The sequence below is a fragment of the Aedes albopictus genome, chromosome 3 (genome assembly GCF_035046485.1).
Source record: "Aedes albopictus strain Foshan chromosome 3, AalbF5, whole genome shotgun sequence".
NCBI classification, from domain to species: domain Eukaryota; kingdom Metazoa; phylum Arthropoda; class Insecta; order Diptera; family Culicidae; genus Aedes; species Aedes albopictus.
Window position 1 is genome coordinate 206741964 of NC_085138.1, and position 15437 is coordinate 206757400.

Here is a 15437-nt window from a genome sequence, read left to right on the forward strand (position 1 = left end):
TTGCGTTAAACACTATGTCGGAAGTGGGGCGCTGTATAGAGTACCAGGTGTACAATACAGCGCCCCACTTCCGACATTGTGTTTAACGCAAGGCAAAAGCAGTGGAAGTAAAAGAAAAAATGTCGCTAATTCGGTTTTGAACTGGAAACATAATAAATATCGCTCGAAAAACCGACTTTCGATCCGAGGCCTGGAGGGCCGAGTCTCATATACCAATGAACTCAGCTCGACGAACTGAGCAAATGTCTGTATGTGTGTGTGTGTGTGTGTAATGTGTATGTGTGTATGGGTGTATGTGTGTGTGTGTGTGTGTGTATGTGCGTTACAAAAAAAAGTCACGCACGTTTCTCAGCCGTCTGTCAACCGATTTGAGTTCTCTTGGAAGCAAATGAAAGCTACTACATCCTAGTAGAACGCTATTGAATTTTTTTTCGATTGGACGTTTGGTTACCGAGATATCTACAGGTTAACTTTTTGAAAGATTTTGGACCAAGGGTACCATAATAAATATTTCAGCCATCTGTCAACCGATTTGGGTTCTCTAAGCACCAAATGAAAGCTACAATATCCTTGTATAAGGCCCTGAAATTTTATTTCGATTCGACATTTGATTACTGAGATATCTTACGAAGAATATTTCAATAAATTCTTTTTACCCTTCTTACACCTATAAGAAGGGTATAAATATCGCTCGAAAAACCGACTTTCGATCCGAGGCTCGGAGAGCCGAGTCTCATATACCAATGAACTCAGCTCGACGAACTGAGCAAATGTCTGTATGTGTGTGTGTGTATGTGTGTATGTGTGTATGTGTATGTGTGTGTATGTGCGTTACAAAAAAAGTCACGCACGTTTCTCAGCCGTCTGTCAACCGATTTGAGTTCTCTTGGAAGCAAATGAAAGCTACTACATCCTAGTAGAACGCTATTGATTTTTTTTTTCGATTGGACGTTTGGTTACCGAGATATCTCTCGAAGTGTACTTATGAGTCAAACTTTTTAAGATTTTTGACCAAGTGTATCATAATAAATATTTCGACCGTTTGTCGATCGATTTGGGTTCTCTTGGCATCAAATGAAAGCTACAGCATCCTTGTAGATCGCCCAGAAATTTTATTTCGATTGGACATTTGGTTACAGAGATATCTTTCGAAGAGTACTTCAGATTTATACAACTAAACCTTTTGAGATTTTTGACCAAAAGTATCATAATAAATATCTTAGCCGTCTGTCAACCAATTTCGGTTATCCTGGCATTAAATAAAAGCTACAACATTCTAGTAGAACCCTATACAATTCCATTAGGATTGGACATTTGGTTACCGAGATATCTTTCAAAGAGTACTTGGGAGTAATTATTATTATTGTATTCGTTTGTTGTCTTGCATGAGCTTTTGACCAGTATATGGGAAATTATTGATCAATCAATAATGCTGACCTCATATAAAGTGTATACTAGCAGGTTATTGTTTTCAATAAAATTATAAATAACAAATTACAAATAAACAGGAATTCTATGAAAACTAACAATATGTTAAACGAAAGCTTTGAATTTATATATTGTGGAAAAATGCAAGAACTGGACAGCCAAAATAATTCCAAAACTGATTAGCATAGTAGATATTTTATTTTTGCCCTTTTTACACCATAACCATGAATACCAAGTACTTCGGAGCTAATTCATTTGACTGATTAAGAGATTTCACACAAGATTCTAGAAGGTTTTTCTGGTAGTTTAGTCATGGTCCATGGTGCTATTTTGGAAACCAACCCACAATATTTTCAAGAACTTTTGGTCCATCACACAAAATAAATATGTTAAAAACAAATAATACAACAATAGTTTTAATAAGTGTAAGAAGGGTTCTGTTCACCATAGGTGGATTAAATCGGGTTTTTATTATTATATTCACTTGTTATCTTGCATTAGTTTTTCACCAGTCTATGGGAAATTATTTTTCAATAAATAATGCTGATTTCATACAAAGTGTATTCTAGCAGGGTATTTGTTTTCAACAAAATTATAATTAACAAATTACAAATACACAGGAATTTTATGAAAACTAACAATATGTTAAATGAAAGCTTTGAATTTATATATTGTGGGAAAAATGCAAGAACCGGACAGCCAAAATAACTAGTTAATGCCAAAACTGATTAACTTAGTAGATATGTCATTTTTGTCCTTTTTACACCATAACCATGAATACCAAGCACTTTGGAGCTAATTTAATCGACTGATTAAGAGATATTAGACAAAGTGCATCTCGCTGATTTTCTTATCCATTTGTTAATCGATTCAAGATTATTTGGCAGTTAACAAAAGATAAAATATTCCAGAATATGAAAGCTATTTTTTTAACATTCCATATAAGATTCCAGGAGGTGTCTGGCATTTCTGGTAAGTCCATGGTCTGATGCTATTTTGGGAACCAATTCACTAGATTTCAAATCCACAATATTTTCTAGAACTTTTGGTCAATCACACATGCTTAATACGCATAATACAACAATATTTTTAATAAGTGTAAGAAGGGTTCTGTTCACCATAGGTGGATTAAATCGGGTTTTTACATATACTGTTATTATGTAATATTAGCTTTATTCATATCCATTTCCAAATTATTTTAATTATATTTTTTTTTTCTTTTTTTTCAGAAACGGAAACATTTCAATCAAATTTCACTGGCAGAAAAACCAGTTACACATGTTCGCACAAAAGTTTTTCTCAGCATACTAACAGATCATTTCCAAATGTCAGTAGTAGACATTCCACCGGAATTAGCTAGGCATATTCGAGTCAACTATAAAAACGAGTTTCTGCCCATCTTGCAAGTAGATTTTTCGAAATCCCGCCAGGCCGATTTACTAGAAATAAATTCAGAGAGTAACAATTTCACATTTGAATTCAACTACACGCCAATGGGAGTTGGCAAGCTCAAACTTCTAGCACACGTGGAACAAGCATTTCTGGCCCTACAAAAGATGGGATTCTCTAGTAAAGATTTGGACGATGTGAAAGGAATGTTTTCTGATACTAATTTATATTTGCTGTGCGGAACACTTTTTGTTGGCAGTGTTCATGTAAGTATTATGTATATATTAGTCGTATTATCCATAAGACATACTTTTGTACGACATGAATGCCACTCTAGTGGTAAAGTGTCTTTAATAAACTAATAAAGGCCGTTCACACCTAAATCCGAACACAGAAAAATTGTTCTAGAAAAAACAACAGCATGTTTTTGATCCATATTTTTTATTTCATATTATAGACAAATACTATACTCTACACCACAACATATTGACTTATATGGATTAGATTCCATTAGCTGCTGCGCGCACTTTCTTGTTTACACCTTTCGTGAAGCTTTGCACAGTGAACTTGTCGATTTACTTCTAATGGCTAGTTTCCACCTGGTAATTACTGTGTAAAAAGATAGGACAAGTAATGGTCACGTAAAACTTTCGCAATCAAAATTACTTAAGCGTTCGCAGTTGATAAGTAATTTGCAGCCAGAAAGATTTGCCAACAGATGGCACTGTCATGCGATGCTGTCAGTCATGTTCAGTGAATCAAAATTCAACCATCGCGCAACAATAACGACAATGTCGCAACCTGAATTTGTTGCGACATTCTACCACAAACTCATTTAATAAATAAGTTAGTGATTCTACCTAAAGTGTCTCGAGTATACCAAAGTGGCGAATCCTGGTCGTTTTGACAGGTCTCCTGCTCGATTGGAACTATGGGGATGACAGCAAATCGGCTGTTCCAATTTTGACGTTTCTCCTCTTTGTTATTCCAGACTCGTTAATTCTACCCAATGTGACATAGGGTGCGGGCACCGGTTTTGGCCAGTCTAAGGGAAATCATTTTTTTATTAAAATAACCAATAATCCTATGAAAACAACCAATGCGTCAAATGAAAGGTTTCAATCTATATTTTGAAGGAAAAATGCAGAAATCAAGCCAATACTTGATTTTTGTATTAAAAGTGGCACTGGCCAAAATAGAAGCTCTGCCGCAGTTTTGGCCATATTCTTAAGTTTAGTTTCTATTTTGGCCAATCACGTGTATTTCTTATGGGAGTGGCCAAATTAGAAGCACCCTGGCCAAAATAGATATATGGGAGCAGATTTTTTAAGGAAATATATTTTTTTCTTCTAGTTTTTAATCAAAATGTGTGGTTTTCACAGCTGCAGTTATCATATTGTATTAGGATCTACTAGTAAAAATTAAATCTACGCCGATTAAGATCGCAACAGGCTCAATACCGCACTATGGCCAAAACTCCGGACTGGCCAAAACTGAAGCTTCTACCCTAGGCTTGCCCCAACTTGAACAGAATAGGACAAAGATCGTGCACCACGAGTTAAGAGATTTTTTAGGCTTGCATTGTGATATTCGAGCGGTAACTTCGAGTCGGTAAACACTGCAACGATGCTGAAGATGTATCATCAAAAAGTTTCGATTTTGGGTTGGTAATAATTGATTATTCACGAGTTGAAAAGTACGCAACAAATTCAGCTTCCGTTTTGTCTGCAACAAAAAATTTCGAGATCATGTCATTATCTGTTACCAGTTGGGATAAAGAGTAATCGCCGTGTCTTCTTTGTTGCTTGTTTTGTGCCTCTTTTGTCTGACAATTCTCTTCACTGGTCATGTTGTTAATTTTCCGTACGGAATAATATGTCGATGTATTATTCCGTGAGTTTAAGTGGCATTTCTCTTTCGTTTTTGTTTCTTCTTTCGTACCAAAGACATCAGGATGCATTAGGCTATTACTACACAGGGGCCTTAGGCATGTAGTACACAGCGTCAAATATTTTATTTATTTATTTATTTGATTGACGTCAAATAAATAAAAAAAAATGACAAGGAAAGAACTCAAGAAACAACATCAGTTTGAAGCGGAAAACGCAATGGGTTCGGCAATGGAATGCGGAAGCACTGAGATACGTACTAAAAAATCCGCAAGTATGCCACTGCGGCAAAACACAATGAGCGCGGATATCCTGCGGTTAATTTCAGAACAACTCCAGCTCGGTGAATATGTTTGTTTCCTGGAGGAAAGGAATTATGTGAGAATCTGCAGCATTGCTCTTGCTATGTTTTGCTCTATCAAAAGAAATTTGAGGTTTTCTAGTTCTCGAAAATTCCTAAAAGAGTTCTCTCAGGAGTTTCCCGTTATTTCCTCTAGAATGTTCCCCAGGAGTTCACGGAAATTCATCCTGAAGTCCCCCTCCAGTTTTTCCTCCAGGAGATTATCAGGAATTCTTCCGGATTTTCCCGTGGGAGTTCCCCGGGAATTCCTCAAGGAGTGTTCCGGAAATTCCTCCAGGGATTCCCCCGGGAAATCATCCAGAAATTATCAGGTTCTTCCAGGAAACCCCCAATAAAACTTCGGAGATTCCTCCGGAATAACATACAGAATTAGCATTAAGTTTCAAATTCACAAATACAAAGAAATAAAAAAAAATCCTCCGGAATTTTTTCCAGACATTTCTCCGGGAATTCCTCCAGAGATTTCTCCGGGAATTCCTCCGGAGATTCCTTCGGGAATTCCTCTGGAGATTCCTCCGGAGATTCCTCTAAGAATTCTCTCAATGATTCGTGCAGTAATGTTTTCGGAGATTCCTCCAGGCATTCCTTCGAAGATTCCTTCAGGAATTCCTCCGGAGATTCCTCCAGGATATCCTCCGGAGATTCCTCCAGTAATTCCTTCTGAGATTTCTCCAATAATTTCTCTAGAGATTCCGAAGGAATTCCTCCGGAGATTCCTCCAGAAATTCCTTCTGATTTTTTTCCAATAATTCCTCCGGGAATTCCTCTGGAGATTTCTCCGGGAATTCTTTCGGAGATTCCTCCGGAAATTCCTCCGCAATGGAATACCTGGAGGAATCTTCGGAGGATTTTTTGGAGGAATCTTTGGAGGAATTATTGGAGAAATCACACTGATGCCACTCCTGGTGTAATCTTAAAAGAAAATCCTGGAGTAATACCAGAAGAAACCCGAAATTTTACTCCTAGAGGAGATCTAGAAGGAGGTTCTGGAGGAATCCCGGAAGAAGTTGCTGGAGGAAGGATTTTCTCTGCGAAATCCCAGAGAAAAACCTTCGTACGGAACGCCAGAAGATTCATCACGAAGAATCCTTCGTGAATCATCTTAAAATTTCCCGTGAAGCTTTGTCCCAGTATTTCTTCAACAACTCCATAAAGTAACCGCCAGAGTCCCAGCAGAATTCCTTCCACCGTAGTCCGAACGCCATTAAATACCATTAAAAGTTCCCCCAGAATTTCAGCGCAATGTCTCTAATCAGTATTTTCTTTGGAAAGCTTCACGACTCCGTTGGAATCTCACACGGAGAGACGAAACTACCCAAAAGCAAGTTCTTTCCACTCAATTTCAGGGTTGCGTGCGTCAAGCCAATTTTGAGTTGATGGAATCGATGTTTTTGTTGGGTTGTTCCCGCTTGCTTCAATGTGAAAAAAATACCTAATTTTAAGTTTTTTTCACCCAACCGAAATTTCGACTAGGTTGTATTTACTCAAATTTGAGTACTGTGCTAGAAACTCAGTTTTGGCTTGACGCACGGAACTGCAAAAGTTGGGCTGTTTCTCTCTTCACTCTCTGACAACAATAGAAAGAGCGCATGAAAAGGGAAATGAAAAAGAACTCAAAATTGAGTTTAAAAGTACCTAATTTTGAGTTTTTCAGTTTCTCCGTGCACTATCTGGATTTTCCCCAGAAGCTAACCCAAAAATTTTAAATTGAATCATTTTCCCCACACGCGCGCGAAAAAGTACATTTCAATTTCAATAACATTTCCTGAGGGAACGAACGATATTTCTCCAAGTCCAAATCGTAAACAACCTGGTGCCTTTTTCTTCACATCCTTCTTACAGCATCGTTTCGTTAAAACGCTGTCAGTTAAACAAATGTCAAAATAACTTACGGAAAAAGGTGAAATTTTACTTGAGCGCTCTACTTGGCAACATGAAACTTAGCTTAAAGCAATATGTCACTGTGAACGAAATTGTTGGATCATTGACACTAACGAGTCTGGAATAACAAAGAGGAGAAACGTCAAAATTGGAACAGCCGATTTGCTGTCATCCCCATAGTTCCAATCGAGCAGGAGACCTGTCAAAACGACCAGGATTCGCCACTTTGGTATACTCGAGACACTTTAATTGACACCTCTACACTGCTTTTTGAGGTCTTCCTACACCATATTGATTGATGCACCAAGCGAAAAGAAGAAGAAGTTTTTACATCCAAGCGGTGTGCCGTCGATGAGATCCTCGTCGTTGATTGGTCGATGGATGTAAACGGCACACCGCTTGGATGTCAAAACTGCTTCTTCTTATCGCTTGGTGCATCAATCAATACCAGTAATAGGGCACCGCATTGCTTTGATTTTGTATGGGATTTTGACGTTTCGTGGCCTTGTTGTTTACAACATTTCTGTAAGAGTGAAAGAGAAGGAGAGAATTTCATGCAGTACCCTATAGACCAGTATTGACCTCGCAGCACCAAATCGGAGTTCGCCAGTTGGACTAGCGGAGCGAAGTTTTCAGCGAACTTTCTGTCATTTCTCATCCGACCAGACATGCATCCCTGATGTTTTTGTTTTCAGTCCTGTAGGGATCATAAGGGATAATGAAAAAAAAAAGAAAATCAATGTACTCAATTTGAATTCAAAAAGAACGATGCTGGTTATAAAGATGGATCTTAGGAGGCTGAGCCAGTGCAGAAAAATGAAATGTCAGTTTGTTGGATACTTTTCACGAAAATACATGTGCTTTGATGAACATTAGTAAAAATAGAATTTATTATTGTTGTTTCTTTTGAAATGGAAGTGATCCCAAAGTTGTCCCAAAGTGTAGTGTGGGATAAATCATTTAGCTGCTGGATGGAGCCGATATCCGGTCACTACAAGTCCGACGTAGGGTCCCTATAATTAGAGTCTGGCGGACTGTCACTTTCGACCGGAGCCAATCGAGCATGACGTCATAGTGTCCTCACCGATAAATGCTACACCGTGACGCCATGCTTGATTGGCTCCGATCGAAAGTGACAGTCCGCCAGACTCTAACTAGACTGACTCTAGTCCGACGCGGTGTCGACAGTCACGAATTTATCCTACCTGGGGGTCTGTCAGTGCGAGCGCGCCAAATTTTGCGTGAGTGAGCATGTTGTGTTGGTGGTTAAGGGGAAACCGTACGCTGCCGCTGTTATTAGGACAAATTATTTCGTTATTTTTGTTTCGTTGTTTTTTTGCGAAAACTCAAACTGGAAAGTATTTTCTTTACTGAAATCAGTAAGCGCATGGGTATAATAAGTTAGCAAGTCCGGAATTTTATGTGAAATTGTTTTTTGTATTAACAACGAGAAAGTGTTTCTGAGTACCATGGTGAGTCCGTCTTATCTCACCTTAAGTTCGCTAGTAAAGCAGTGAAGTTTGAGCGATGCTCATACTTCGGTTTTCTTCCAAATCCACAATATGCAACGTTGTTTTGATCGTAACAAGTGATTGTACACGGTAGAAAATCTGCACTGTGATATAAACTGATTGGCACTTGAATTCGCACTACTGTTCAATCAGTTTGTTATCAATTACATATCATTTGACAAAGAACATCCCATGCCTCTTCAATTTTAATGTAACTTCACATCAATTCATTGTTGACAATGTTTTGATTTCAAAACTAAAATTAAAAAAAAATGTGTACAGCCACACCCAGATTCGATACCAAGACCTTTAGAGTCACGATCAACTATTTTACCACTACACTGCTTCACATCTGTTAGAGAGGTGCGAATCGAAGCGAAGCACTTTCTACCGCCTGTCATCTATATTTACTTTCATGCCCAAAACAGTCATTACCAAATCAACAACTTTTCACTTTGGATCGTATTGCTTTTTACAGTAGTGTAAATCGAAGGGATTTTCTGTTGATTTCTCTGGTGGGTTTGTTTTGGTCCTCAAATCAACACTGACAGCATTGCGATCTCAAAGGAAAAGCACTTCAGATCATGTTGATTACGACATTGAATAGTTAAGGGATTTTTCCCTTACATCTAGCGTGCAGAATTTTTACCGTGTATCTTTAACGTAATGGCAATTGGCCAAATCTGACCAGAACAAGGTCACATGTTTTTTTTAGTAAGAGACGCTTTTGGCGGTATTCTTCCGAAAAAATCTCAACTTATATGTTGTTACAAAAATCTGAAATTTTAGCTCTCATGCCATACTATTTGGTTTAAATTTTCGTTTCAGACGTTCAGGATCTTTATGATAAGTTTGTTGTGTTAAAATCCTGTCCTGTGAAATATTCGAACTTTCTGAGGCAGTATGTTTCATCGTCAATTACAATTTAACGGAATTTTGGGAGAATTTGTTAATAAATAGTACGAATTTTCATAGCTTTTGTGCAAAACAGCTTTTCTGCGTGCTGCGATGATGCCATCCTGAATACGAAAACTGATTTGGAGAACAATTAATTTTATTTTCGTTCGTTTATGTATCAGTCTTGAGCATAGACAGTTTTATCCCATTCCGTGGTAATTTGGCTAAGGAACAGGATAAATACTTTTTGCAATTTCTCATCGTAATAGGCTGTTTTACCTCATGCAAATCTGACAGGAAAAGGCCTACTTTCCCACACTAATTTATCAGTGCTGTAATGGTTCATTACATCACTGATTTGCGTTGCGTAATGATCCATTACAGCACTGTTTTCAGTTTTGATCAACTTCTTGATGCTTTCTGGACGCAGGTTTGAAAAATTGTGACAACTGCACAGTATAACCTGCTATGATCAGACTTTCTTACACATGGCTATGAACATCAGTGTGCAAGTTTTGTCAAAAACTATCCTCAAGTGGTAATTTTTGAAATTGCAAAAAACGTTGAACGCATCTCGGTGCAGAACTCGATTTTTACAGCACTCGTCGTACTTATCCAACTCGACAAGCCTCGTTGGATAAGTGTATGTACAACTCGTGCTGTAAAAATCTTCATTCTGCACCTTGTTGCGTAAACTACTATTGTCCGGATTTTAGTGTGAACGCCCTTTAATAATAATAATAATAATAATAATAATAATATTAATAATACTTTTGTTATTTATTTATTTATTTTTAGATGCTGTTTGATTTCTTGGCGTTTAAGAATGATGTGTTATTTTGGCGTCGCAAGAAAAGTTACGCCGGACTTTCAGCCCGATCAATACTTTGGTGTGCATTCAGCCAAATTGTTATATTCCTGTATCTACTTGATTCCGATACATCGTTGATTGTCTTGATTCCAGCCGGAATAGGCACCGTAATTGAGTTGTGGAAGGCAAAAAAGATCTTTCGTTTGAGAATAGGATGGTCCGGTGAAAAATATGAACCACTTATCGACCAATCGAGCCAGGTCTCTAAGGCTGAGAGTGCTACAAGACTCTTTGATAAACAAGCAATGAAATATCTCAGCTATTTATTGTATCCACTTTGCGTATGTGGAGCAATTTATTCCCTCATATATCAACCGCATAAAAGGTAATTTTTTAAATGTACACTGTGTCCAATTCCAAGCTCTCATACAACTTACAAATTTAGAAAACAGAATTTTGTTTCACATTTGCAATTCATACTTTCAAAAAAAAAATGTATTGCAAGGATACATAATACTGACATGCGCGTAACTACAGAGCTTTGGCCCCTCAGCTCCAATTTATTTATTTATTTATTTATTGACTACATCTTCAGTAAAAATACTGCACAGATTGATACTTTAAATCTAATTTGTTGAAGAACATTTATCTCCGAAATTGTACAAATCAATTATTCTTTACTTTTACAATCAACAAAAACAACAGATACTCATACAACGTATTTTCCATTCAGATACAAACCATAACATTCAAACAACAATTAGATTATTATAACAATGGCACACCATATACATTCTTTCATACACCATCATATGTTTGCTTTAATTTAACAGTCTCCTATACTCAAACAAAATAGAATAACAATTTTAAAACGCTTATCAGTTTCTAGCAACAGCTTTTGGGCTCCAAGTTTTGCTACGTGTGCTAACAAATTCTCTAAATTTGATTCCTGTGGGCCAGGTATCTGAATTCATTACAACTGTCTTCCATCTTATATCAAGTACAACCCTAAACGAAGCATAATCTAACAGGCTAACATTTTTCCACTTTGGTACCAATTTTATAACGCTAATTTCCTCTTCCATCTCGATTCCGACTGATCGTCGAACCATACATTCGACTTCTTTTTCTGTGGCAAAACTGTCTATGTTAGTTAAGAACAATGACATATTACTGCTCGAGGGCGAACCTGGTTTCATTGAACAATCATTAACGTCAAAGTTACAATCTATCGTGCATGCAGGGCCTGAACCATCCAGTAGTAAAGTAGACGAGATCGGTATAGAGGACTGTACTGTTGCGTCTGGCGATGCCTTCAACGTGTTTGACAGTGTGTTTACGATGTCATGAATCTGCGATTTAATTTCAGCCAGCTCGGACTCCAACTTTGATGACGAATTGGGGAGAGGTCGATCGGCTTGCGAAGCAGATCTGCACTTGTAAAAACGATCCAAACAGCCGTCACACATCCACAAAATATTGTTGACAACCAAACTTTCTTCTTGTGTTTCCGATAGCCCAACACAATCGATATGGTAACTTTTTCTGCATTCTCCTTCACACACGACGAATGATTGCGTTCTAACGTCGATTGTAGTGTGGCATTTATCGCACTCCATTGTGAACAATGCGAAGATTGATGATGACTACGTTCAAGATGCTCGAATTCCCTCAGTGAATGTAATTCCAGTGAAACAATTGCGCAACTTCAACAATTTCCTTCAAAAAACACGTTAACAGAGAGACAACACTTCGATGCGTCACGTTTAGCGAATCGGAACACGACGATGAACGCTGGCTGTAGTGCATAACAAGCGAGCACGACATTGGGGCTGAGGGGCCAAATTCGCTCTGATCGAATTTTAAATACGGTTAACTTGTCTACCGGTGCCCTAATTCCGCGCGGGTCCAAATTTCGCTCACTGATAATATTTCGAGAACATAATCATAGAACTAATTGTTGCATTGTCCAAATTTCACTTTAGATAGTATAGTTAAAGTAAAATTGGGACAATTGCATAATTGTTTTTATGATAATTGTTGAATATATCTTTTTACCATTGGGCGCTGACCCACTGAACTAAAATGTAAACCCTACCTTTGTTATTATTTACCTTGTACTTTGCTCTTCATCAGTTTAATAGAGAACACGTTTGTAAACGCACGTCGCGAGTTTCTGTGCTTTCTCCGAATCACAATTTCCCCACGCGGTTATCGATTCCCTGTGCTAAACTCTGCTGGGTGGCCAATTTCCTTCCCACAGGTTATGGGCCCAGAGAGGAATCGTGGAATTCGGTCGATTTAACGGTGTTATTCGCGGTAGTTTGTTCGGTCGGTTTCGGCGTCGTCGTGCGGAACGCATTCGGCTGATTGTTGTCTGGTGGTGATTGCCGGTTGTGTGCAAAATGGCGGATCCGGGAAAGTTTGCGATCAGCAAGCTGGGGAACACCAACTACGCCAGTTGGAAGTTCCAAATGGAGATGTTTTTGATCCGGGAGGATCTTTGGCATGTCGTGGCGGATGCCAAACCGGAGCCAGTGACCGACGCCTGGAACAAAGCTGACCGGAAAGCCCGTGCTACGCTAGGACTGTGCATAGACGAAAGTCAATATGTGTTGATAAAAGATAGTGTTAGTGCGAAGGCGGTATGGGATGCTTTAAAAGCATACCATGAGAAGTCGACAGCGTCGTCGCAGTTGTCACTTCTAAATCGACTATGTGATGCGAAATTAAGTGAGAATGGAGACGTTGAGAAGCACTTGCTCGAGTTGGATTCGCTTTTCGAGCGCTTAGTGAATGCTGGTTTGGTGTTGGCGGAGAAACTGAAGATCGCCATGGTGCTTAGGAGCATGCCAGAATCGTACCATTTCTTGGCATCTGCTCTGGAGGCACGGCCTGACGCGGATGTTACGATGCAGTTGGTACGGTCCAAGCTCATGGACGAATACCACAAGCGACAGGAGCGGGGCGGAAAATCTTCATCCGGGGAACAAGTGCTAAAAACGCAGAAAGTAAACAAAGAGAAGTTATGTTTCTTCTGCAAGAAACCGGGACATTTTAAAAGTGACTGTCGGAAGTGGCAAAGCGTGAAGGACAAGAACAGTAGTGGAGGCCCATCCGGTGGCAAAGCGGGTGGCAGCGGTCAGCAAGCTGCGAAGGCCAAACAAGTGAAGAATCCGGAAGTTAACAGTGTTTGCTTTTCTGCCCACACCGAGAGTGATGCTGTCTATGCAGCGGCAAAAGTGGATCGTTTGTGGACGATCGACAGTGGGGCATCTTGCCACATGACCAGCAGTGAGGGTTTTTTCGATAAGCTGGAAGAGTCGTGTGCTACGGTTATGATGGCGAATGGAAATCGCTCTGAATCCGGTGATGTTGGGTGCGGATCTTTGAAAAGTGTTAACGGTACCGGAGATCCGGTGGAAATAAATCTGGAAAAGGTGTTATACGTGCCGAACCTCGACGGCGGACTGCTGTCCGTGAGCAAAATGGCAGACAGGGGGTACAGTGTGCTATTCACGAAGAACAGTGTTGAAGTGCGTGATGTGTCGGACTCAGTCGTGGCCTTGGGGGAAAGGCGCGGCGGACTGTACGTTTTGAGTGAGCCAGAACGGGTAGCGGTGGCAACCACCCAGTGTCATACAGTGAACTGCCAACACACATGGCACCGAAGATTCGGGCACCGGGATCCGGCGGTGTTCGAGAAGATTCAGAGTGGAAAGCTGGCTTCGGGTATGAAGTTAGTGAACTGTGGTGCCAAGGTTGTGTGTGAGCCGTGTATGGAGGGGAAGATGGCCCGGCTGCCATACCCGCAGCAAGCCGAACAGAAGACGACGCAGCCGTTGCAGCTGATCCACACAGATCTTTGCGGCCCGATGAGCAACGTGACTCCCGGCGGGAAGAAGTACTTCATGACCCTCATCGATGATTTTAGCAGGTATGTAGTCATGTATTTGCTATCTGACAAAAGCGAAGCGAAACACTGCATAATGAGTTTCGTACGGATGGTTGAGAACCAGTTCGGCAGAAAGCCGCAGGTAATTCGATCTGATCGAGGCGGCGAGTTCGTCAACCATGAGCTTGAGAAATTTTATCGAGAGGAGGGTATTCAGATGCAGCTGATGGCGGGCTACGCGCCGCAGCAGAACGGCGTAGCCGAGCGGCGGAATCGCTATCTTCAAGAGATGGCGGTATGCATGCTTCTTGATGCTAGCTTGGATAAGAAGTATTGGGGAGAGGCAATAGCAGCCGCAGCGTTCATCCAGAACCGTTTGCCGTCACGATCGGTAGCAAAAACACCGATGGAGCTATGGTGCGGAGAAAAACCCGATTTGAGCCGCCTAAAGGTGTTTGGATGTGAAGCATTCGTCTACATTCCGGACGCCAAACGAGCGAAGCTGGATAGCCGAGCGAAGAAGCTAACTTTCGTCGGCTATGCTTGTGGTTCCAAGGCATACCGCTTCCTGGACAAGCAGACGAACAAAATAGTCATCAGTCGGGATGCCAGGTTCCTGGAACTCGGATCAGAGCTGCAGGAGGAGCCGCAAAACGAAGAAAAGAAGCAGAAGTCACTCGCAGGTCACAGGACGCTGCCTGCGGAGAAGGACGTGATGCCGCGGAGGAACGCGGAGCAACTGATTACGGTTGAACCGGATTTTGCGGACAACGCTAGCATCGACGATGAAGCGGATTGTGAAGGTTTTCCGGAAGAGGATTCGGACGGCGACAATGACTTTTTCGAAGCGGATGATGAAGAACTCGATGAAGATCAAGCGGAGCATGGCAGGCCACAACGCGGAAATGCCGGAGTACTGCCAGCGAGGTACCAGGATTTTGTAGTTGGAGTTGCGAAGATGGACGAACCAGAGCCGAAGAACTATCGTGAAGCAGTGAACAGTGTGTGTAGTGATAAGTGGATAAACGCTATGAACGATGAATACAAGTCACTGTTGTCGAAGGGAACGTGGTTGTTAGTTCCACTACCGAAAGGACGGCAGGCGATAGGCTCAAAGTGGGTCTTCAAGAAGAAGAAAGACGCTTCTGGACAGGTGGTGCGCCACAAGGCGCGGCTAGTGGCTCAGGGGTTTGAACAGCGGTACGGTAGTGATTTTAGTGAAGTGTTTGCACCAGTTTCAATGCCGCAGACGTTCAGAGTGCTTCTGGCGCTAGCAGGTCAGAAGAAGCTTCAGGTTCGCCACATCGACGTGAAGAATGCGTACCTGAACGGAAGATTGAGTGAGGAACTTTATATGCGACAACCTCCGGGCTAC

At 40.6% G+C, this 15437-nt stretch overlaps 1 protein-coding gene across 1 annotated transcript in view; it reads left to right on the plus strand.

Annotated features, from left to right (window-relative positions):
• Positions 1–15437, plus strand: part of LOC109432765 (lipid scramblase CLPTM1L) — a 205525-nt gene that overhangs the window by 115682 nt on the left and 74406 nt on the right. The window contains exons 2-3 of the mRNA XM_062858720.1: positions 2658–3083; positions 10155–10552. Of these exons, the coding sequence (XP_062714704.1) occupies positions 2754–3083; positions 10155–10552 (728 nt within the window). The 5' untranslated portion in view covers positions 2658–2753. The remainder of the gene's footprint in view (positions 1–2657; positions 3084–10154; positions 10553–15437) is intronic.